The following is a 27,472-nucleotide window of genomic DNA, read 5'->3' on the forward strand; positions in this document are numbered from 1 at the left end:
AATTATAGTGTTATATAACCAGTGTTTTTAAATTACTGAATTATAGTATTATATAAATATTGTTTTTAAATTACTGAATTATAGTGTTATATAAATATTGTTTTTAAATTGCTGAATTATAGTGTTATATAACCAGTGTTTTTAAATTACTGAATTATAGTATTATATAAATATTGTTTTTAAATTACTGAATTATAGTGTTATGTAACTATTGTTTTTAAATTACTGAATTATAGTGTTATATAACCAGTGTTTTTAAATTACTGAATTATAGTATTATATAAATATTTTATATATAAATAAAATTTTATATATATAATAAAAACATTCAACATTTTCACACATTGTCATTAATACCGGTGCATACACAAAAATGTGTTTTGAATTTCGCGCAAAGCTATTCGAGGGCTATCTGCGCTGCATACACATAAATCTTGAAACTTACATAAAAGTCAATCAACTGTTTCTTTTTTTAACGCAGACTTGTTGTTAGAATAGTAGCCTGACACTTAAGCCACTTTTTAAGGATGTTAAAACTAAGGAAAGTAGGTGTGGACTAAAACGTTTATTGACCAATAGAATCTTGTTACGAAAGCACGTGTAATAAACCTCCTAAACCGTTATATAATTGTGCTTATAATAACGTTCGTATTCACGCCCAAATTGAGATATTACACCAGATAGATGCAAGATGTTTTGTCGTTAAGGGCATTTGTTTCTTGAAAGTCACCATAAGAGGTCAACAACGTCGTGTAAAGTTTTTTCATCATCATGAAAATAGTTTCAAGACAAGACGTTTTTATTATTATGCAAGAAAAAATAAAACAAACTGCTGTGTAAGAGCATGCGTGTTGAATGACGTCACGGATTCCCAAGAAGACAGGGCGGAACATATAACGTATCAACCCGCTATAAACGCATGAAACAATTTACTTTCTCGCGTGAATCGGCGAGAAAACCCATCAATACAGACCACGTGACCATTAAGAGAAATATTGTTGAACTCCAACTGTATCTGTTAGAATCTAGTTTTGCAAGGGTTGTAGTTTGTCTTAGCAAGTTTTCTTCGAGAAAGGCGTAGGCGTGTGAAAGTTGATTAATTAAATAATGATTAATATAACAGGTAAGTGAGAAAATTAAATATTTTTAGACAACAATTAAATACTGTTATTTTGAAGACAGTAAAACTGTGAAGTCCACTACGACTTGTATGTAATCACGTTAATTAACAAAATATAAAGTTGATTTTAATATATTTTGAACTTGAGTTTTCGATGTGTCACGGTAAAAGTATAAATTTCTTTAAATGTAAAGTATGTTTGAAGACAAGATTTATAATACCAGCACGATATGTGTTATCAGTTGGTATTACTTCAGATAAGCTTGAGTCTTGATAGTAAAAAAAAACCGTTAAACTTTTATAGTAAATTTCTTTAGTTTATGTAGAAATGTTACAGTAGTAAAACTGTTAAAAGCTTAGAAGTGGTACAGCGGAATGCCTGCGAATTTACACTGCTAGAACCCGGGATTCGACACCCATGGTGGATAAAACATATACATCCCGCCATGTTGTTTTGTGTTTAACTTCAAACCAACTACAGGATTATTTAGGGTCTCATTTAGATCCTTTTGGAAGTGACTCTTAAGCAGCATTTATATGATATATATTGGATGTATATATGCATCAAGATCTATTTCAAGTTTCATTAAATAAGATATAAACTGCAATATTTGAAACTCTTTGTATGGGAAATATAATCATTAGGGTCAGACCGTGCATCCATTGTTATTAATAATAACAGAACAAAAATTCACAATATGTGTGAAAAAATAAGCACAATAGATCCATTTTGATTGATAGATTATTAATATCAAATTGAATTTGTTAATTAATAAGTGTAATGAATTGTTTAGTAAATCTAAAAGAAGTAGGCTTAGTTCGGTATGACGAAAACTTGTGATTATGTGAACAATTTTGAAATTTGCCCTATACGTCTTCGTCGGAGAAGTATTTTTCTTTCACAAGCTGCGTCTGAGGAACATTCTATGCGTTTGGTGTTCATAGACGATGCCTTTTTAACTGTAATGGAATATTTCTGTATAATGAGGTTAGTTTTCGTATACGAATTTATATATTCCCGCATATTTACGTGTACTAGACTAGTCTTGTGAGACTGAAGAAAGACAAGAAAACTTTTGCCCTAAAATAACCTTACTCGAGTTAACATTGTCATGGTTTCATGACTCAGCGGTTTAGAACACATGTAAAACAATTTTTTGTTGTTTTGCACGGATATTCCAAATACTCTAAAACTATACTTGATAACTCATGATATGTATTTGCTGGATCAATGAATAAATAAGTTGAACGGAAGTTATTCAGTTTTTTTTAAAGTTAACTTTGTTATTATTGAGAAGTTAACCCTTAACTCTCATTTGAATTAGCTAACCAAATATATAATTAGCAATAAGAGAATAGATAAACACATTTTGTGATATTCAGTTTTATAATATCTATTATGTTTTATGTGTCTCAGTGCAGCTGGGGCAGTTCATCTCAACGCTACGCATTCCTTGTCACGAGGTCAAAAGAATGATTATTGTATTGACTTTGACAAGCACGTGCTTGCCAGTAGAGCGCCATTTTGTCGGAAGTCCACGTAATTGTTCATTGGTTTTATTGTATATGAAATATGGACATTAAACGCCCTTTATGTTCACTACATATCAGCAAATTATATCAACTTTATATATTTTACTTCGTGGAGCTGGCACGGATTTACAACGCTAAAATCAGGTGTTCGATTCACCTCGGTGGACTCTGGAGATAATGCAATGTGTCTTTGGTATAAGAAAAACAAACACACAGAGAGAAGTGAAACAAACGAATATTTATAAATCCGTTTTATTTTTCTTCGTCAAGTTTGTTGTAGCTAAAGATAATTTTTAAAAAAAATTTACCATTCATAACAAATACTTGTACAAATTTTACTTTATTCTCCAGTCCAGCTTTAAAAATTGAGATCGGAATGACGTAACAAATTTGGACCAATCAAGAAGAGTATTACAAGCCAGTATTTTGGAAGTCTTTGATATATTTATTATATGAAATGAATGTCTTTCTTTTTTACGTATGAAATTACTTTCATTAGCGAACACAAAATACAAACTATATATGGAAGTATATCAGGTGTAAGTGTATCAGGATATCAGCTTTATTTCTGTAATAATTTAAATGTCCTCTTTTCAGATGTTCACCTTGTACTAATAATAAGAAGGTTAATGAGTTAAGGTTTCTGATATTGATCACGTGATAAGTAGAAGTGTTACAACAATCCTTGAGTGTCAGTGATGACGAGAAAAACCACTTGTAATGAAAAATATATATGTATATTCCAACACTCAGTAACACAAACCCCTTCAAACATGTGGCGCTAGCTATCGGTCAATTACCTCTTTCCTTCTTTGTGAACCTGAAGATGACCTAAGAAGGTCGAAACGTTGTTCGCTCCTCTACATAAAAAAAATAAAAAATTCTCAACCCAAACGAGCCGTTTTACATACACATAATTCTTGAGTGTCATAAAGAGATTGTTTGCGCAGTACAAACAAATGCACCACTCTCAACTCAAAGAGTCATGTTATTTAAATTTTATGGTACGTAGAAACATTTAGTACTCTTGATTTTAATGGTCTCTTTTGTTAAGTACTCAATAATTCTTGGGTCTTGACAAAGTTCTGTTACGATGTTCAACTCTTTGTGCGTATAGAGGTTTATATTTCCTCGTGTCTTCGATGGTACGGCAGTAAATTCGAGGTCTTATAACGTGCGCGTTTTTGGTTCGATCCTTGCAGTGGACACGACTCGTACAGTTCATTGTTCTGCTAAAAATACCAACAAGCTGTTGAATGTCGCCTAAAGTTATTCAAGCCGTCCGTAATTTAGAAGTAATAGACTAAAGGGGAGGCAGAGTAGCTAACACCACCCACCACCAACGTATGGGGTACACTAATGGATTAGTGTTATATGACTGTCACTCTTACTATACGCATCCTGGCTCCAATGTGCGAAGCGATTTTATTTTGCAGCAGTAACGAGGCACGTGCGAATCACGGAACCTCAGGTCTGTCATCCCCACACTAATCACTGGGCCACTCTGGGCTAAAGAAATTAGTAAGTCTCTAAAAACATTAGTTATACAAAAATGAAACATTACTAACATAGTTTAGGAACTTACAGTAATTTAAAAAAAAGTCTCGTTTCCAGTAGAGTTTCTAATATGCTCATTTGACTTGCAGTTTTAATTTCATCATATTACATGAATGTTTAGGTTGGTAGAAATACCAGTGCAAATTATTTTAGTTAACTCGACAGATAAACAGTCTGTTATACGCCGAACAAACTTTTATTCCTTGAAAGTCTGTCTCTGTTTATGAATGACGAACCGGATGCCATCGGACAGATTCATACCCATAGTCCCTCCCAATGAATGCCATGAGGTTGGGTCAGTGTTATGATATGACCTCCTTACGTCACACTTGAAAGGTAGCTCATTATGTCTTCTTCCTGCGTTGTTGATTGGATGCTTCAGCTACTAAACAATAATGCATGGATGTTCCATCAGTGAATGAGCTCGAATTTTTACCCAAAATTCTGGGTGAAGCAGCGCCACTGTGAAAAAAAAAAAAATTAAATTCGAGAATCAGTATGATAATAAGCAGATGCACTTATAACTTCCATATTCATACAGCTTAATCCTGACATAGATATAGCATCAATTTCACCAGTTTTAAGCACTCACACCATTATACAGTAGTGTGTTATCTGTCAGTTAGTCAGTAGACACTAAAATGACGTCACATAAAGGATACTTGACGTTACAATCTGTATTGTCAATAAAACGTGCACATGCAATGAATCACTAAAAGAATTGTGCACTCTGTAGGCTACAACACAGCTTGACATATGACCTTCAAAATACGAAATAAAAGTATTTGTTATTGTTAACTTTGGTTTTATATACTTTTGAACAATAAGTAGAGACTAGAATATACATTTATATATTTATGGTGTAATCAGGTGAACTAAACTAAGCTAGACTTGCGTTTGCTCAGCATATCACATCCTATCGTTGAAAATAGTGTACAGAAATAGATACTTAACAAACAACGTAAATGAAATATTTTTATCTTACGGTAACGTACAACTCTTAATAAGGTTTTGGCATGGCTAGTGGGTTAGGATGCTTGACCCGTAATCTGCGGGTTCAAATCCCACTCGCATCACAGATGTTCGCCCTTTCAGCCGTCGGAATATTATAATTTTACTGTTGGTAAAGGAGTAGCCCAGGGAGGTAGCGGAGGGTGGTGATGACTAGCTGCCTTCCCTCTAGTCTTAAACTACTAAATTAGAGACGGCTAGCGCAGATAGCCTTCATGTAACTTTGCGCAAAATTCAAACAAATGAGGTCTTAAACTATTAAATTAGGGACGGGTAGCGCAGATAGCCTTCATGTAACTTTGCTCAAAATTCAAACGAGTTCGAATTCTTGATCCGTAGATTGTGAGTTGAGTGACCTAACTAGCAAGTCACACCAGTCCATTGCTTAATTAATAGAAACAGTTTACTGCCGAAAATCTTGTTAACTGAGAGCGTACAGAAGTGATGAAACAGTTGACGCTAAGCTGCATATGTAACCCTAATCACCAGGCCATGGCAGCCCTGAAAAATAGAGTAAGATATATTTAACTTTAACTCGAGTAATTGATTTGTTTGTTATGCAGTTGTTTTTTGTTTTGTTTGTTTTAAATTGAAAGAATATAATTGACGCGTTGTTTGTTACGCAGTTTTAAAGATGCTTTGACTGTAGTGGCGTTAACCTAATACGTTAAAATAACTATACGAAATAAATTTCAAGTATGTGTTCTAACGTATATACTTCCCTGTTGACGTATTTTAAGGAATTTAGACCATGGAAATATATATTTAGTGTACTTAAGTATGTGGCTCAAAAAATAAAACTTTGGGCAGATTAATATATCTTAAAGTGGGCTAATAGCAGTAAATTAAAGCATATGTGTTGAAATGGTTTAGATGAATATACATATCAGAGTGACGTCAGTGTGTAGTGTGCTCGTGCGCTGTGAACGACGGCCGGTCTAAGAAACAAAGAAACTAATTTTAATATAGCGCGTACTCGATGTGTAAGATATCCCTCAGTGTGAAACCACCGAAAAGACTTATTGGTGTCGTCATAACGATCTTTACTTTTGCTTAACGCTTGAAATGTTAAAATACTTCTTTGCATTGTCACTTCTGTCATGTATATTCTGACTGATGTGATATGCTAAATAAAGTTGTCATCGTTTTGTTCTCTGGTTAAGTGAAGTTATGGAGCTGAGATTTCCATAAGCAGTGTCTCTTCTGTGACAACAGTGGTTCCTAGGAAACATCCTAAATATATATTCTTTCTCGGAGCTGCTGAGCTATTTTGAGTCTTGTCTTATGACTCATTTGTTAATATGATTGCGACACTACAGTGTGATGGTTAAGTGGGTCAGAACATGCTAAATTGTAAGAACTTGATTTCTAGAGCCTTGAGTGTAGAAAAGTTTAAGTAGATATTATAAACATATTTTGATGTTTGTCTACAGTATCGTTACACTGAACCACCTTCACGTGTCTGTCTACAGTATCGTTACACCAAACCACCGTCACATGTTTGTCTACAGTATCGTTACACTGAACCACCTTCACATGTCTGTCTACAGTATCGTTACACCAAACCACCTTCACGTGTCTGTCTACAGTATCGTTACACCAAACCACCTTCACATGTCTGTCTACAGTATCGTTACACCAAACCACCTTCACATGTCTGTCTACAGTATCGTTACACCAAACCACCTTCACGTGTTTGTCTACAGTATCGTTACACTGAACCACCTTCACGTGTCTGTCTAAAGTATCGTTACACCAAACCACCTTCACGTGTCTGTCTACAGTATCGTTACACCAAACCACCTTCACATGTCTGTCTACAGTATCGTTATTACACCAAACCACCTTCACGTGTCTGTCTACAGTATCGTTACACCAAACCACCTTCACGTGTCTGTCTACAGTATCGTTACACCAAACCACCTTCACATGTCTGTCTACAGTATCGTTACACCAAACCACCTTCACATGTCTGTCGTTACAGTATCGTTACAGTATCGTTAACCACCGTCACATGTCTGTCTACAGTATCGTTACACTGAACCACCTTCACGTGTCTGTCTACAGTATCGTTACACCAAACCACCTTCACGTGTCTGTCTACAGTATCGTTACACCAAACCACCTTCACGTGTTTGTCTACAGTATCGTTACACCAAACCACCTTCACGTGTCTGTCTACAGTATCGTTACACCAAACCACCTTCACGTGTTTGTCTACAGTATCGTTACACCAAACCACCTTCACATGTCTGTCTACAGTATCGTTACACCAAACCACCTTCACGTGTCTGTCTACAGTATCGTTACACCAAACCACCTTCACGTGTTTGTCTACAGTATCGTTACACTGAACCACCTTCACATGTCTGTCTACAGTATCGTTACACCAAACCACCTTCACGTGTCTGTCTACAGTATCGTTACACTGAACCACCTTCACGTGTTTGTCTACAGTATCGTTACACCAAACCACCTTCACGTGTTTGTGTACAGTATCGTTACACCAAACCACCTTCACATGTCTGTCTACAGTATCGTTACACCAAACCACCTTCACTTGTTTGTCTACAGTATCGTTACACTGAACCACCTTCACTTGTTTGTCTACAGTATCGTTACACTGAACCACCTTCACATGTCTGTCTACAGTATCGTTACACTGAACCACCTTCACTTGTTTGTCTACAGTTCCTATATACTGAGTAAGACATTTTCAGGTGTTTGTCTACAGTTCCTATATACCAAGACACCTTCAGGTGTTTGTCTACAGTTTCTATATACCAAGACACTCTCAGGTGTTTATCTACAATCCCTATTCACTAAGACACCATCAGGGGTTTGTTTACTTTCCTTGTACACCAATATACCTTCCGGGAATTGTCTGCTGTCCTTGTACATCAGTACACCTTCAGGAATTTGTAATAAACGTGTACAACTAGAGACTACAATATGCCAAGCTGAATAAAGGTTTATTTTTATTCATATTAAAGTTACTCTTAAAGTCTGTCTGTTCAGATTTCTGTTTTTCACAGTCACGCCGACAGGAGCATAGATTTTGATAATACATATTCAGAAAGAGAAAGAATAATGCTGTAGTAACAAATGTGACGTATCATAAACAGCTTGTCAGATAAATTGAAACGTGCACAACCTCTGTCAGATATAAGGTCTTAACTGATCTGGCTTTCATAAACAGCTTGTCAAATAAATTAAAACGTGCAGAACCTTTATCATGTATAAGGTATTGACTGATTTGGCTTTTCATAAACAGCTTGTCAAATAAATTAAAATGTGCAGAACCTTTATCATGTATAAGGTATTGACTGATTTGGCTTTTCATAAACAGATTGTCAGATGAAACACGTACAATTTTTATCAAATACAATATTGGCTGATCTGGCTTTTGATTTACAGTTTGTCAGATAAATGAAAACATGTACGACCTTTATCAGATATAAGGTATTGATTGATTTGGCATTCTATAAACAGCTTGTACCGGCTAGCAGAAACCCTCATTTCTAAATACTTTTGGACATCAATTATAAAACATGGCTGCGATGGTTCTGCTGTGATTTATTTCTCAATAATGTTTATGATGAAACGTTTATTTCTCTCGCAAGTTTGTGTGACGTCACTAATTCATATGGCCAGATTTTTCTTAGTCACTCTTATTATTGTTTTAATAAAACTTCAGCCAACCTCACGTACAGATATAATTGATTTTCGAAATAGTTAAAGGTTTATTTCAGGCTTAGCAACAGTAGTATTGAATTGTTCCATTGTTTCTGTACCGATTCAGCTTTTCTCTCAGTTGGTGCGTTTCATGCAAGTGCGTCGTGTTAGTTTATAACTAATTTTTTTGTTATTTTATGTCTAAAAGCAGTAAAGTTGGCCATCTACATTTTTGTGTAACTGTGTTTGAGAGAAAACTTTGATAAGAAAAGCCTTCGGAATTATTGATATTAAAATGCATGTACAAGTTTCGATATTTAAATCGTAGTTTGTTTCAAACTTTAAACGTTCTTTTAAGTCGTCTGCAGCGCACGATAGCAAGGCCTAAGTACCTCTATAAATAAAACTAATCGCAGTTACAACTCGCTGTTTGAATTGGTTTACGTGATTCCAGTACTCCGAGAATGACTGTTTTGCACCGTTTCTGTGATTCTGTTCAGGAATATATATTTTATGTTAATTCTGTTGACAAGAGGTGTGTGTTTAAAATCACAAATTACTGTAGACTACTAAATGTGTCTTGCATAAGATTAAACTTTATCACGTTTTACTTACCGTATCTGACAAATTTTTCAAAGTCACAGAATTTAACTTAACCCTAATTTTATACAGAATCTTCGTGCTACTGATAAGTACAAGCTTGATTTTATTTCACTTTATTTGTTAATTTTAATTTACTTTTGGAATTATTTGAGTTCATGTGTTCAACTTCTGAAAAACTTGTGTTTCACGTGATTAACTAAGATTTAGCTTGAACATCTAGTTGGTGTAAGTACACGTCAGATTACATGCTTAGTCGTAGTCGATGTAAGGACAAGTTAGTTCATATATTTAATATATTAAGTGAGTATACAAGTACAGTTGAACTTGAAATTGTAGGCCTACTAAAAACAATGCTTTTTAAATCTTGTGAAATGTTTAAAGTAACAGTGTACACTCTCGGATGATGTTGGGTTCGTGATTAATACGTTCAGGGTAAGTTTGGCCATATAGTTTTCTTGAGATAAATTAATTTCTCGTAAAATTTCGTGAACCTTTATAGAAGATTGAAAAAATGTAACTTCAAGCGTCCTTGTATGACCATGTGTGTCAAGTGAAAGGTTTCATAATGGTTTATCTGTGCTGTGCTTACTCAGGGTCTCGAAACACTGGTTTTTACCACGATAAGCCTTCAGACTTGCCAATGAGCTGCTAAGGGGGCATGTCCCTCCGATATATGAAAGTTAAAGTTAAGTCATATTAAATAATTCTTAATAGAAGTATTGTCCATGATTTTTTTTATGTACGGTTAATAGCATGAAGTTTTTACCAGATGATTATAGTACGATATGACAGAATATGGTGGACATAGCACAAATAGCCCATTGTGTTTATAAAAAAGAACTAAAACTGCTGTATAGATATTGGTTTTCTTAGAAGGCTCTGAAAACAGAAACAATTGTTACTTTAAATAACGTTTTTGGTGAATGGTAGGGAGTGGATCCAAAGGTTTGTTTTTACTGCTGTATAGATATTGGTTTTCTTAGAAGGCTCTGAAAACAGAAATAATTGTTACTTTAAATAACGTTTTTGGTGAATGGTAGGGAGTGGATCCAAAGGTTTGTTTTTACGCCCACCCCCACCCCACCCCCTCCCCTCCCCTTTCTTCTGCTGATGTTGTTTTATATTTATGGCCCCGGTTATTGTCTATTGCTGGGCCGTGCAATTTCCACTGCACGAGGCTTTATTGCAAAACACCATGATCAGTATTGTCTCACCTCTCTTTACATGCTTTCGAGGGTGTATCAGCCTTACCTGTAAATCGAGGGCATGTTTAAGCAGCCCAAAGATGCAAAGTCATTGGGAGATATTTCCCATTCTACACACATCTTGGGAAGGATTTAGCGTGTTCACTTGCTAGTTTGTCTCGAAGTAGCCGTACCCGATTGGTATAGAACAGAGGTGTGCAACATTTTTCGTCGGTGGGCCATATAACCAACTTCATCAATCAAGCGGGGCCACTTAAAAAACAAGCTTATTCGTGTACATGCACAATAAATTAAAAAAAAATTCTCAAAATGCAAGCAATAATATTTTATATTTTTGCATGAGTGATCATTTTAGTGCGACACTTGAAATTTAGAGTCCTTGCAGAGCTTGTCAATATCAGCTTTGACAGAAGTGGTTGCCACTCTTAACTGACTGGTCAAATGTTCATCAGTCAGCTGACTTCTACATTTGGTTTTGATGAGCTTCATTTTGGAGAAAAATTGCTCACAGCAGTAGGTGCTACCAAAAAGGGAGGCAATTCTTTGTGCATGACGGGACAAATTGGGAAACTTTTCACGTACACAGAGTTTGTAAAAGTCTAGCAAACTGTTTTCAGAGAATTTCTTTTAGTGTCCATGTCAGCCTGCAGTTCAATGAGTTCCATTTGGCAATCATCAGGACTGTCTTCCACTGCCAAATCAAAAGGTTGAGCGAACAATTTCAGTCTAATTTCAGTTTGTCTGAAATCTGGAAATCTGTTTGCAAACTCATCACGCAGCTTTTGTACACTGGTTCCATATTTGGTGCAATCCAGATTAGGAAATTCCAGTTTCCTGGTTGCAAGACATGTAAAATGGGTCAATATGGCTCTTCTCAACTGAACCTGGAAAAGTTCCAATTTCTTCTCAAAAGCACAAATATGCTCAAACAACTTATTCACAAGTTGACTTTTCCCTTGTAGTTTTAAGTTTAAATCAGACAGATGCTGTGTAATGTCTGTGAGGAATGCTAAGTCATTCAGCCAGTTCTCATTGCTCAAGAAGTCCACATTCTGACGTTTGCTCTCCATGAAGAACTTAATCTCCTCTCGCAGATTCCAGAATCTCTTCAAAGTAGCAGCTCTACTAAGCCAACGTACAGCAGAGAAGTACAAAACATCTGAATACTCACTGTCCAGCTCATCTAAAAAGTTTTAAATTGTCGATGATTTAATCCTCGTGTTCGAATATAATTTACGCATTGGACGACATTTTTCATGACTTCTGCAAAATCCAGAACTTTGGTGCACAAGCTCTCTTGGTGAATAATGCAATGGCTTACAACTACGTCTTGTGCTCCAATTGCAGTTAGAAATTTCTTGGTGAATCCATTTGTCCTACCTGTCATGGAAGGAGCACCATCTGTTGTAACACCACATAATTTATAAGGATTCAGTTCAAACTTTTCTACAACCTTAAGCACTTGTTCACAAATATCCTGTCCTGTGGTTGTGGAGGAAAGGCTTGCCATATCTAAAAACTCTTCGAAAACATCAAAGCCTGCAGTAACAGCTCTGATGAAAATGACAAGTTGGGATGTGTCATTGATATCAGTGCTTTCATCCAAAGCCAGACTGAAAGCTTCACACGAATTCAATCTCTCTTTCAAAGTTTCTTTGATGTCCTCTGAAAGATCTTTTGTCCTGCGTGAGACAGTAAAGCGGGAAAGGCTAGTTTGCTCCACCAAATATTTTTTCTCTGGACATGCATATTCTGTGAATATTGTTAAACAATTTTAATAAATTCTCCATCACTGAAAGGCTTTCCCTTTTCTGCCATACATTCACAAAGCTTAAAACTCAGTTTTGTCACCAGTTCTGAATTTTTCTTGAAAGTGGTAAAAACACCTTGTTGCTTTTCAATGGATGTTTTTAAATGTTCAATTTTGTCCTTTCGTGCCTGACCAACAATTTCATCAAACTGTGAGGAGTGCTTAGTTGCGTAATGTCGCTTAATATTGTACTCTTTCATGACTGCAATTGTAGTTTGACAGACGAGGCAGACAACACCTTGATTATGTGGGACAACAAGATATTTTGTGCACCATTCACTGTTGAATAACCTTCCCTCATCATCAATTTTTCGTTTCTTAACTGCTGACATTTTACTAGCCCTGAAATCAAAACAAAATTATTCTCACGAAAATAGCAAAGTAGAAAAAACATGGAATTTATTTACACATGGAACCTCTTATGGACAGAAACACATGTTTCTAAATTGGCATCCCGATCATAGCCTTCCGGTACTTAAATTAATTGAGAATAGCAAAATACAGTGGCGAAAAAGCCTATTCGCGGTTCGCCATTCGCGGGTTATGCGCGAACTGCGTTTTTGTAGGTCACAGAGACTGAAAGGGCTTTTCGAGGAGATTTCTGTTGTATTTACTCAATCAAGCCGTTTTTATCAATTGTCGTCTTCACCAAACAAGATTGGACTGCTATTGGCTGACTGCCTCAGCTTCCCCAACAACGCAAACGGCAAAGCACAGCCCGGTAACGCACGGTACAATTTAGTGAAATACATAACAGTATGCAATATTGCTACATTATTACTGCATCAATGAGTATAAGTATCATTAGTGTTTGGGAAGCATTTCATATAGTATATAATCGCATACATATACGTTTTAAAACTGCGTCCAATATTCGCGGTTTTTCGCTATTCGCGGGAGGGTAAAGAACGTAACCCCCGCGAATAACGAGGTCACACTGTACATAGAATCAGATGCATCTGAAAGCAAAAATTTTAATAAATTCAGTAAAGTCACAACAATATGCTAAATAATAATCAATTTACCTTCAATCTCTTGTAGTAACTGTAAAAGGTAATAAAAGTTTCACCAATAATGAATGACGGACAGCAGAGGTTAGGGAAAATTGTCGCCAGCTGGCGAACAGGTTCAGGACATGACGTTGAGTCGTAGACAATAGTGCTAGTGCACGTCACCTATTCATGCCCTAAGGAGGCCGACCAATCGAATTCGGCCTGCTCCTCTCTAGCAAAGATAATTTTAGAAGTTTGTCGAGTCGAAGCCTGGGAATCCCGTAGGATCGATGCTTTTAAAAATATTCCATTTGCGTTGGATTACAGATCAGGCCACATGGTTAGATTACAACAACTAGGGCCACACTAAATGGCTTGGCGGGCCGGGTTGTGGCCCGCGGGCCGCCTGTTGCACACCCCTGGTATAGAAGTATCACCCGATAGTATGTGGCATTTGTATTGACTCGCTGAGTTTGTAATTTATCATTATAACTGTGTCCCCTTACCACTGTACATCAAGTGGAATCAAACTTGATCTGTATTTAAAGTTGTTAATCATCAGTAGGACAATAATAAGTGTCATTGAGTTTCGCAGACACTTGGATATATTATTCTTTCTAGAGTTTTTGAGCTGGTCTTCCATTTTGGTTTTTGCTTTGAGAGCAACTTAGGAATGGGGTTTTTGGGTCGCTTTTGTAAACCCAAATACTTGTAAATTATCTTGTTCACAGCTCCGAGGGGATTTTTATTATTATCTTTAATATCTTGGGTTACAGTGACAAGTTGTGTACCTTTGTTCACTACTTCCAGTCTGCTACTATTACTCATGTCTTCCCTACCTTTAATGGTATGGTTAAACATAAGAAATATACGCACAGTAACTTGAATTTTGAAGCATCATAGCATATGTAAACAACGAACATAATTCACACACTGATTGATGCCACACTTTACAATTTACAGATTTTGATGTTAAATAAAAACAAATATCTAACTATATATATTTATATTAATTGTATTTGGGCATGAGTCAGTATGTTCCTAACTAATATATATCACGGTAGAATGCACCCGCATTTCAGCCATTATCAGACAAAACAGTAATGATTTTTTGTGTCACTATGACGGTATAAGGCACGATGATAATAATTTTGTGTCACTATAAGACACATCAGTCAAGCTCTTGTATAAATAATAAAGTAACAAAATAACTTTTATAAATGTAAAGTGGGTGGCATTGCCAAAAATAATACGCGAATATGGGGTGGTACAGCTATACACAGACCATCCCTACAATACCTTCGATGTTGAAATTTACTGTTACATTAACTGAAAGTTATTGTACTCTGTGCACGTGTGTAATAAAACATAATATTATGTGTACTGAGGTTTTTACCCCTTCGCTTCATACATAATATAAGGGTTTGCAACTCTATCGGTACTCGAGCATCTATAACCATGTGACTTGAGCAGTTAATAAATTCAACCATTTCTAGTGCGTTCTCGTGGAAAACTTTTTAGATCAAATTACATTGTGGTGTGACGACTATGGCAATGAATCAGTTGAAATCTGGGCTTTCTATTGGTTATAAATTTGATGGAGTCGACCTCGGAAAAATCTATTAGGAAGTTGTAAATTAGAGGGTGTCAGAGGTAGGCGTGGAAAGTGGCTTTTGGATTATCAATGATTGCTCTTCAGCCTCATAGGATTGAAAAATGTAAAAATATAGCTTAATAATATCAATGACGAAAATATAGAGAATATTTTACGTTATATTTTGTAGTTCTGTTGGCGTGGACAAAAAAATCCAGAAGAGGAGATGGCTAAAGAACAAATATCCAAATTTCTTAAATATGAGAATTTAATATCATATAAGTTTAAGTTTGATTTATTATCTATGGTCCGGTGTCAAGTTTGTTCGTATATCGTGATAATTAAGTAGTTTAATTAAACTAGTTAAACCATTAAAATGTCATGACATGCATAGTTTGACCTTTCAACGTGCACCTACCTAACGTGCAGTCAGTCACGTTGCAGATTCACGTTCTGTTTCAAAATGTGGGAGTCACTAGTTTCTCATATTTTATGTTATTGCCAATTTTCACGATTAGATTCGCTTATGGACTGAAAGATGAACTCCACATTACCACATTAAACAATTATAATTCCGTGAAAAGTAAAGCTAAAATACCAGAGGAGGCATTTGGTGGAAACTCCTAAGATGAGACGTATGATAACAGATTTTATTCTCAAAATATGTTATACTATAAACCAATATCAGTACTGGACACTTGGGTATACTGCCAGCGCTGATACCGACTGCAAACCGTTGGATGGCTTCCTGAAGTCACAGTTTGTACAGTGCACAAAGTATTGAGTATTCTACATGTTACAGTCGTGTAATGTTCGTCTGCTAATTTCTGTTTCACTTGGTACTGAAGCTTGTTAAAGGAACATCAGTTTTGTTGTTGTTTTGTTTTTCGATCACCACTAGTTATTACGACTCACTGATAACATTGTACGTTGCACATAAGTGGATTTAGGTTTAAACTGACATTAGTGATAAAGTATTTGTAGAGTTATTTAGACTGAAACAAAATGAAGAAAGATAAAAGAATTTATTCGGTTGGTCAGTGATGCCTTAGCGATGGTTTATTCTTGCCTTGTTGGGTGGAGAATCAAATGAAAGTGGGTAGCAGTCATCTTTTAATGTAAAACTATCTGTCATATTTTAATGTGTATATTATGTCTATTACGTACCTTCTCCATCGCTACATGTAGAGTCTATGAACTTTGTGATAAGTCACACTAGTCAAGGTGACTAGCGAATGTTGCTGCAAGACGGCAGTCATGACATGAACAGGTGGTTAAGACGCTCTACTTGTAATCTGAGGGTCGCGGGTTCGAATCCCCGTCACACCAAAAATGCTTGCTCTGTTAGTCGTGGAGGCGTTATAATGTTACAGTCAATCCTGTTATTTGTTGGTGAAAGAGTAGCCCAAGAGTTGGCGGTGGGTGGTGATGACTAACTGCTTTCTCTCTAGTCTTACACTACTAAATTAGGGATGGCTAGCGCAGATAGCCCTCATGTAACTTTGCACGAAATTCAAAAACAAACATTTACGATCCTGTGAATGTATGTGTATAATAATACTGTGCATTTCTCAGTTGTGGTATGCAGAAAAGAAACATTTGTTAGTTCATTGTTTCTGGACTATAAAACAAGAACCAGCTTCTTGCACGGATTTTACTTCTACCTTACCCATAAAACACCCTGAATGTATTAGTGAGAGCTGGCAAATATTTCCCAGTATTCCACACGTATAATTTGTATACAGACGCCACAGCGTGTGCTTGTTGCTCGGGTTAAACAAACTCGCTATTAAAATTATTTTTTAGTATTCCAACTTTTTATATCCGCGAATCACAGGGTTGCTACCAATAATCGCACACCACGAAGCTTGCCGTATTTGGATGTAATGAGGAATATTACACACTCACAATAATGCTACCCCTAAAAGGATACATGTTACATTTAACTTTCAATTACAGTCCAAGAACTACACTTTAGTTACTGGTAAGATATATGCCAATAAATTTTTTAAAATTCCAAATGTTTGTGTACATTAATTCATTTTGCAAATCAAATACATATATGCAACAAAAATAAGATACTTAGATTCCTCAGTGACTCAGCGGTAAATTTGAGGGCTTATAGTATTAAATATGGGGTATGATCCCTGTGATACTGAAGCAAATATAACGTGTACTTAAACTAATAAATATAATATATTACCTGTGTACTTAACAACACACTAATAAATATATTACCTGTGTACTTAACAACACACTAATAAATATATTACCTGTGTACTTAACAACACACTAATAAATATAATATATTACCTGTGTACTTAACAACACACTATTAAATATATTACCTGTGTACTTAACAACACACTAATAAATATAATATATTACCTGTGTACTTAACAACACACTAATAAATATAATATATTACCTGTGTACTTAACAACACACTAATAAATATAATATATTACCTGTGTACTTAACAACATACTAATAAATATAATATATTACCTGTGTACTTAACAACACACTAATAAATATAATATATTACCTGTGTTCTTAACAACACACTAATAAATATAATATATTACCTGTGTACTTAACAACACACTAATAAATATAATATATTACCTGTGTACTTAACAACACACTAATAAATATAATATATTACCTGTGTACAACACACTAATAAATATATTACCTGTGTACTTAACAACACACTAATAAATATATATATTACCTGTGTACTTAACAACACACTAATAAATATAATATATTACCTGTGTACTTAACAACATAATATATTACCTGTGTACTTAACAACACACTAATAAATATAGTATATTACCTGTGTTCTTAACAACACACTAATAAATATAATATATTACCTGTGTACTTAACAACACACTAATAAATATAATATATTACCTGTGTACTTAACAACACACTAATAAATATAATATATTACCTGTGTACTTAACAACATACTAATAAATAAAATAAATTACCTGTGTACTTAACAACATACTAATAAATATAATATATTACCTGTGTACTTAACAACACACTAATAAATATAATATATTACCTGTGTACTTAACAACACACTAATAAATATAATATATTACCTGTGTACTTAACAACACACTAATAAATAAAATAAATTACCTGTGTACTTAACAACATACTAATAAATAAAATAAATTACCTGTGTACTTAACAACATACTAATAAATATAATATATTACCTGTGTACTTAACAACACACTAATAAATATAATATATTACCTGTGTACTTAACAACACACTAATAAATATAATATATTACCTGTGTATTTAACAACATACTAATAAATATAATATATTACCTGTGTACTTAACAACATACTAATAAATATAATATATTATCTGTGTACTTAACAACATACTAATAAATATAATATATTACCTGTGTACTTAACAACACACTAATAAATAAAATACATTACCTATGTACTTAACAGCAAACTAATAAATAAAACATGTTACCTGTGTACTTAACAATACACTAATAAATATAGTATATTACCTGTGTTCTTAACAACACACTAATAAATATAATATATTACCTGTGTACTTAACAACACACTAATAAATATAATATATTACCTGTGTACCTAACAACACACTAATAAATATAACATATTACCTGTGTACTTAACAACACACTAATAAATATAATATATTACCTGTGTACTTAACAACATACTAATAAATATAATATATTACCTGTGTACTTAACAACACACTAATAAATATAGTATATTACCTGTGTTCTTAACAACACACTAATAAATATAATATATTACCTGTGTACTTAACAACACACTAATAAATATAATATATTACCTGTGTACTTAACAACACACTAATAAATATAATATATTACCTGTGTACTTAACAACATACTAATAAATAAAATAAATTACCTGTGTACTTAACAACATACTAATAAATATAATATATTATCTGTGTACTTAACAACACACTAATAAATATAATATATTACCTGTGTACTTAACAACACACTAATAAATAAAATACATTACCTATGTACTTAACAACACACTAATAAATATAATATATTACCTGTGTACTTAACAACACACTAATAAATATATTACCTGTGTACTTAACAACACACTAATAAATATAATATATTATCTGTGTACTTAACAACATACTAATAAATATAATATATTACCTGTGTACTTAACAACATACTAATAAATAAAATAAATTACCTGTGTACTTAACAACATACTAATAAATAAAATAAATTACCTGTGTACTTAACAACATACTAATAAATATAATATATTACCTGTGTACTTAACAACACACTAATAAATATAATATATTACCTGTGTACTTAACAACACACTAATAAATATAATATATTACCTGTGTATTTAACAACATACTAATAAATATAATATATTACCTGTGTACTTAACAACATACTAATAAATATAATAAATTACCTGTGTACTTAACAACATACTAATAAATATAATAAATTACCTGTGTACTTAACAACATACTAATAAATATATTACCTGTGTACTTAACAACACACTAATAAATATAATATATTACCTGTGTACTTAACAACACACTAATAAATATAATATATTACCTGTGTATTTAACAACATACTAATAAATATAATATATTACCTGTGTACTTAACAACATACTAATAAATATAATATATTATCTGTGTACTTAACAACATACTAATAAATATAATATATTACCTGTGTACTTAACAACACACTAATAAATAAAATACATTACCTATGTACTTAACAGCAAACTAATAAATAAAACATGTTACCTGTGTACTTAACAATACACTAATAAATGAATTATCTGTGTGCTTTATAACAGATTAATAAATAAAATATATTATCGGTATACTTAATAATAAACTAATTAACGAGATACCTGTGTACTTGACAACAAACTAATAAAATATATACTCTTCAAAACAAGAAACGCAAAAGGGATTTTTTATTTTAAAGAGAAATATATGTAATAACGTTACAAGCTCAGAGTATGTGATGTTACACGTGTTAAGGCACTGATTGTCAGATCAAAATGACAATAAAAGTTGTGCACTTTGAAAACGGAGGAAAACATCGGATTTTTCGCCAAAACGCATTCGTGTCCAATAAATTTGTTTGAGAGATCTGCATGTTCTGCACGTGCAACATGTGCAAAATCCCTATAAAGGTGACGGGTTCTCGGTTTCCATAGCTCAGTGTTAAGCCACCGACACGCAATACAGTTACGCCAAGACTGACAGAAGCACAACGCAACAACGCCATTGGTCGCTTGGAAGCAGGCGAATCTCGATCAGATGTTGCCAGAGCTGTGAATGTCCACCCAAGCACCATCACAAGGCTATGGAATCGTCACCAACAACATGGATCAACTCGTGACCGTCCACGATCTGGCAGACCTCGTGTGACCACGCCCGCAAAAGATCGCTACATCCGGTTACGTCACCTTCGGGATAGGACCACCACTGCGACGTCTACTGCTTCAACCATACATAGGGCTGCGTAGGATTTCCGATCAGACCGTACGCAACCGTCTACGAGATTCTTAGGCCCCATGTGCAACCCATCATGGTGAACGTCAACGACGTTTTTCAACATGACAACGCCCGTCCTCACACAGCCCGACTCACCACTGTCTTCTTGAGACACCACAACATCAACATTCTTCCCTGGCCCTCCAGATCACCAGATTTAAAACCCATCGAACATCTTTGAGACAAGTTGGACCGACGTCTGCGACGGCGACAACCTCAACCGCAGACTCTACCTCAGCTTGCAGCAGCTTTGCAGGCTGAGTGGACAGCCATTCCACAGGATGCGATACGTCATCTCATCGCTTCCATGGGCAGGAGATGCCAAGCAGTTATTGATGCTCACGGGGGGGCATACTCGTTATTGACGTTGAGTGACGTTAAACTTCAACTAGTGAGCGTGGACTTCGCCTTTGCAGACTTTGGATGTTCAGCAGTGAATGTGCAAAGTTTCACACATGTCATACAGAACTACCCGGAATAAACTTGTTAACAATTTGTCTCAGATTTTGCCTTCTGCGTTTCATTTTTTTGAAGAGTTTATTACCTGTGGACTTAACAACACAATAATAAATGAATCACTTGTGTACTTAATAACAAACTAATAAAATATATTACCTGTGTACTTAATAACAAACTAATAAAATATATTACCTGTGTACTTAATAACAAACTAATAAAATATATTACCTGTGTACTTAATAACAAACTAATAAAATATATTACCTGTATACTTAATAACAAACTAATAAAATATATTACCTGTGTACTTAATAAACCCAGTTTCTAGCGTTGCAAACTCACAACCATATTACGACGCCACTAGGGGCACTAGATTTGATATTAATTTGAAATAAACTTCTTTGTGTTAATCCCTCAGTTTGTAAGTCAAGTCAGTAAAGTCTAGCACCTACCATGAAGCGTGGGGAGGCAGTGTGATGGTTTCAGGGTATTTTTTTGCTGATGCGACAGGAAATATTTGCCAAAACAGATGTTTTGTTTGTTTTTGAATTTGGTGCAAAGCTACATGAGGGATATCTGCGCTAGCCGTCCCTAATTTAGCAGTATAAAACTAGAGAGAAGGTAGCTAGTCATCACCACCCACTGCCAACTTTTGGGATACTTTTACCAGTCAGTAATGGGACTGGCTGTAACATTATAACGCCCCCACGGGTAAAAGGGCGAGCAAGTTTGATGTGAGGGTGATTTGAACCCGTGACCCTCAGATTACGAGTCGAGTACCTTAACCACCTGGCCATGCTGGGTTTTGCCTTTAAAAAAACAAACAAACAAAACATGAGGTTGAAGGATAGTGATAAACCTTTTGGTTCGCATAGGCGCTGTCTTATCCATCAAATTAAACCAAACCCTTAAAATATAACTCATATCCAACCTTTATCACTCAAATATATATCAAACTCTCCCAAAACTTACTGCATTCATAACGTCTGATGGGAACCCCTTCCAGAGGCCATCCACCCTGTTAAGCTGCCTTTATTAGCTGAAGATGACTTCTATCTCGTTGAAATTTTTATTTATGTCCTTTTGTCCTACCATTCATAACATTAAATATGAATAAACAGTTGATGCATCAACAATGTCAATTTCTTAACAATCTTAAAAGCCTCAATTAGGCCCCTTCTAGCTTTTATTTTTAAAGAGATAACGCTGTAAAAGTAAGGCTTAGCAAAAAGTCACCCTTCGTGAAAGCAGGGTAGAACGTAATGAATACACTACATTCGATTGTTAGTTTAACGAGGCTTAACGTTTTCATCTCTCGTGGTTTATCCGTAGATCTGCAGGCGTGCAATGCTAAAAACCGAGTTGCGATATCCGTATTAGGCAGAATACACTAGTCGCCTGCTATGTAACTTTTTAATACATCCCAATATTAACTTCACATGTGAACAGGAAGAAAGCAATCAAATATCAGTTCTTAACCTCAAAATTACAAGAACCGACACACAATTCAAAACAGAAATCCACCGAAAAATCACCCATACTGGACTATACATTCCTTGGGACTCAGCACATGAAACAAAACAAAAACTCAACATACTAAGAAACCAAATAAACACAGCCATATAACTATGTTCACCAGATAAAATTAACGATGAATTAGACAAAATAAAACAATACTTCATCAACGTCAATAAGTTTCATCCACAAACCGTAGAAAACATTATATGCACACACCCAGACAGAAAGCAAAATTAACCAACAAAAGTAAATATATCTCACGAATCAAAAAATCACGAAACCATATACTGCTGCATACCATATATTCCCGACATCAGCAGATAAATAACCAACATTTGGCAAAAACTAGTAACAAAATATGACATTCCAGTTAATACCAAATGTATTCAAAAACCAGGCACAAAACTGAGGTCTATACTATGTAAAAACTACACTGACAAACACCACACCAACATTATTTATAAAATACAATGTGATAACTGCCACGACTTCTATATTGGAGAAAAAGTAGAAAAATGGAAACCAGATTCAAAGAACATAAAAAGTCACCTTCACACGTTTTCGAACACTGCAAGTCAAATAAACACAACATAACCATGGAAAACACTCAAATACTAAATAAATAAACAAACATAAACAAACGCAAAATTAAAGAAGTCTTACTTATACAACTTAAATCCAAAATAAAGCAATATAAAGGAACGCCTTTATACCTATATTAATATAATAAAATAAAATTATATATTCAAACATCTAACACCGCCCTCTACATTCCGACACTCAGTTACACAACCCCTTTAAAACATGTGTTCAGCTTCCGGTCAGTTACCTCTTTCTTTCTTTGTGAACCTGACGATGACCGAAGAAGGTCGAAACGTTGTTCGCTCTTCTATGTAAAATATTTTCTCAACCCAAACGAGCCGTTTTTACATATATATTTCTCTACAAGTGGGTTTTCTCGACATCACTGACTATGACGGATCAGTATCTGATGTTACTTGGGCTGGTCCATTAATTTTGAGGTCTGATATAGACAGGTGGTTAGGGCGCTCAATTTGTAATCTGAGGGTCGCGGGTTCGAATCTCCATCACACCAAACATGCTCGCCTTTTCAACCGTGGGGGCGTTATAAAGTGATCGTAAATTCCACCATTCGTTAATAAAAGAGTAACCCAAGAGTTGGCGGTGGGTGGTGATGATTAGCTGCCTTCCTTCTAGTCTTACACAGCTACATTAGGGACGGCTAGCGCAGATAGTTCTTGTGTAGCTTTACGCCAAATTCAAAAACAAACACTTAGACTCCAGAAGGCTGTAGAAACAAAACTACTTAACATCAGTATCATTAAGTTTAGGTGTTCTGTCTCTTGCTTTCCTATTTTCAGATTTACCGGTCTCGTGATCCAGGGTGTACATGACAGTATTTGGGGAGCGTTTCAAGTGTGCAGCAGTTTGTCAGAGAGTCCAACCAGCATCACGTGAAACGTTTATACGAACTCTTCTATAATGACAATTCTCTTTGCTTTTTGGTCCCTGGTATGACAACAGAACTGAGTATATATTGTTAAACACTGACTGTTTGTTTTAAATTAAGTTTTAGTTGTGCAGTGCTATAAAACTGATTTGTTTTAGCATATACCTTTACCATATGCCAGTTTCTCTCTGTGTAGTTAAGACACTGCATGGGGCGTCATGAAAACTTATTCAAATCCTAAATTTGATCAGAATGTTCATTCAAGCACAACCCTTATGACATGGTACAGGTACAACCCTTATGACATGGTACAGGTACAACCATCATGACATGGTACAGGCACAACCCTTATGACATGGCACAGGCACAACCCTTATGACATGGTACAGGTACAACCCTTATGACATGGTACAGGCACAACCCTTATGACATGGTACAGGTATATGAGAATTCTAAAGAATGATCGGTATTCCCATCCTGGTTCATTCAGTTGTCAACAGGAATCAGTGAAATATTACCATGGTGGTAGTTTACATTCTGTAATGGTATGCAAGAATTAGCCTCATAAAATAGAAAGAATGACAAAATATTCTCTTCTCCTAACTCGTTTGCACACTACTGTATGACGCACTAAGCCTGTATTTGGAGGCAGTAACGTAGCTTAAGAGCTTCAGCGACATATCGAAACTTGGGTACTTCGTAAACCAATTATGTATAATATATACACATATTTCTATGTCATTTGTGTTTATTATGATACATCTTACAGGAAATCCATTCGGATGGTGAAGAATGTTAATTAGGAGGTCATCTTCAGGTTGACTACGTGAGCTGTCTTCTGGAAGTTGTTAGATGTGATGTCTACCACGTTCTCACTCATGGTTGAGGAACAGAATGAATATAATTTAACCAGCAACCTACCCGGGAATACATATTATTACCACGGACATGCTGCTGTCGTGCCCTTATGTCTAGTGATTGCCATCTTTATCATCTTGTCTGTCTTGGGGAATATTATGGTCATCGTAACTGTGGTTCGACATAAGGGAATGCGGACTAGAACTAACATGTTCATCGTGAACTTAGCTGTGGCCGATATGTTGACTGCAGTCATCGATATGCCAATCTCCTTAGTGACCTTGATCCACGGAGACTGGATTTTGGGAGATTTCTTCTGTCAGCTGAATGGATTCACCATGGCTTTGTTTTTCATCTGTTCCATCCACACCTTGATGTACATTAGCATACACAAGTATATTTCTATCGCTCATCCTTTTAGACGAGTGTTGACGCACCAGAAGGTCCTTTTGATGATAGGTGCAGCTTGGTGTTGGGCTGCTATGTGTGCCACTTTTCCTTTATTGGGCTGGAATAAAATCGTCTTCAAAAAGGGTTCTTCACAGTGTGGCCCTAGTCTTCCCGATGACTGGATTGACCACTCACACTCCATTCTGATTACTGTTTCTAACTACATTGTTCCCCTGGTGGTTATGATCTTCTGCTACTCCAGAATTTTCAAAGAAATTGATAATCATATGCACAGGATACGAGAGACATCCAACGTCTCTCTTCAGGACACCATACGCCAACAGAGGCGGATATCAGTGACGCTCTTCCTAGTTCTTTCCTGTTTTCTGATTTGTTGGACACCTTATGTTGTCTACTCCACAACTGTGGCTTTCATCAGAGATAAGACGTTAGTTCCTCTTGTCGTGAATCCTCTGGTAAGTATGATCCTTAATGCTATTTTACCAATCTATAAAAATTAATTATATTCAGTATCTAATGAAAATAAAAGGTCACGTCAACTTACCCACAGTGTCTGTAAATATTCCCATAATTCCCTGAATTGATAACATATAGTTACACAGTGTTTAAGGTACAATCTGTATTATACTGGGACTTCCAAGACTTAAAATGTGGTAGCAAGGTTTCCCACGTGCAGTATTGTCTGGATTGTAATGTCTTAATAGGAGCTTATGAGGACTGTTGGTTACAACAAGCCTTACATGTCAACTATTACTACCCATTAACTCAACAGGCCTTACATGTCAACTATTAGATACCCAGTTATTTAACAGCTCTTGCTTGTAAACTGTTAGATATACAGTAATCCAACAGGCCTTACATGTGAACTGTTAGATACCCAGTTATTTAACAGCTCTTGCTTGTAAACTGTTAGATATACAGTAATCCAACAGGCCTTACATGTGAACTGTTAGATACCCAGTTATTTAACAGCTCTTGCTTGTAAACTGTTAGATATACAGTAACCCAACAGGCCTTGCATGTGAACTGTTAGGTACTCGATAATCCAACAGGCCTTAGATATAAAGTATTTAGATACCCAGTAATTCAACAGACCTTACATACAGATTTTTGATTAGATTGTTAAACAGCGGGCCTGACGAGTCGACTATTGTATACAGTGTTATACCATCTTTCTCTTATGGGTTGTTCAGTAATTAAAACATCTTTGACATCGCGTGTTGATGTTAAACTATCATATTATTCACGTTAAGTGTACTGACGTCATTATTACGATACTCCATGTATATATTTTATGTATAAAAATGTACTTGTGTTTGCTCTCTCATATATATTTTTGGTTGTTTGTTTGGCGTTTTATGACGCAAAACAACTAAGCTATCTGCGCCACAAATTTTGGAAGAATATGGTTTCGTACAACAGTTACTTTCAAAGAGCATCGTCATAAGAAAAATATAAATTTGTCTATATAAAGCATCGTTTCAGAACACAACCAATCTATAAGGTTACGGTGACCAATCATACTGAGAAGCGTTAAAAATGCAACAACGTATATACGGTTAAATAATTTTAATATGCTAGGTTAAACATAAGTTTTGAATGTACATATCATGAAACCATCATGTCTTTGCTCTACACAGTGTTCAAATTTGGTTAGAAACTGCATACAAACAGTTTAATCAGGATTTCAATGTCAGGAACACTGATAACAGGTATGTCCTCCATTTGCCTCCAGAAGAGCCTGGATCCTGGTGACATGGATGTTACCAGATTGTCAATCTGTCTCTGGGGGATGATGTCCCACTCATCTAGAAGTACTGCACATAGTTCAGCGAGAGAACTGGGGTCAGGATCCTGATGACGGATGCGCTGATCCAGAATATCCCAAGATGCTCAATGGAATTCATATCGGGTGAATATGGAAGCCAGTCCAAAACAATGACATTGTTCTGTGGGATTCATATCGGGTGAATATGGAGACCAGTCCAGAACAATGACACTGTTCTGTGGGATTCATA

General features: G+C 35.3%; 1 protein-coding gene across 3 annotated transcripts in view; it reads left to right on the plus strand.

Annotated features, from left to right (window-relative positions):
- The first annotated feature begins 686 nt into the window (after positions 1-686).
- The window catches only part of LOC143234540 (octopamine receptor beta-1R-like), a 32,407-nt gene continuing 5,621 nt past the window's right edge, over positions 687-27,472 (plus strand). The window contains exons 1-2 of one of the 3 annotated variants that reach the window (XM_076471972.1): positions 687-1,123; positions 24,955-25,909. In XM_076471972.1, the coding sequence (XP_076328087.1) occupies positions 25,043-25,909 (867 nt within the window). In that variant the 5' untranslated portion in view covers positions 687-1,123; positions 24,955-25,042. Of the gene's footprint in view, positions 1,124-5,619; positions 5,735-24,954; positions 25,910-27,472 lie in introns of those variants that run through there. The other 2 variants (XR_013018700.1, XR_013018701.1) reach the window with 2 other exon arrangements.

Source organism: Tachypleus tridentatus, chromosome 12, assembly GCF_004210375.1.
Source record: "Tachypleus tridentatus isolate NWPU-2018 chromosome 12, ASM421037v1, whole genome shotgun sequence".
NCBI lineage: Eukaryota > Metazoa > Arthropoda > Merostomata > Xiphosura > Limulidae > Tachypleus > Tachypleus tridentatus.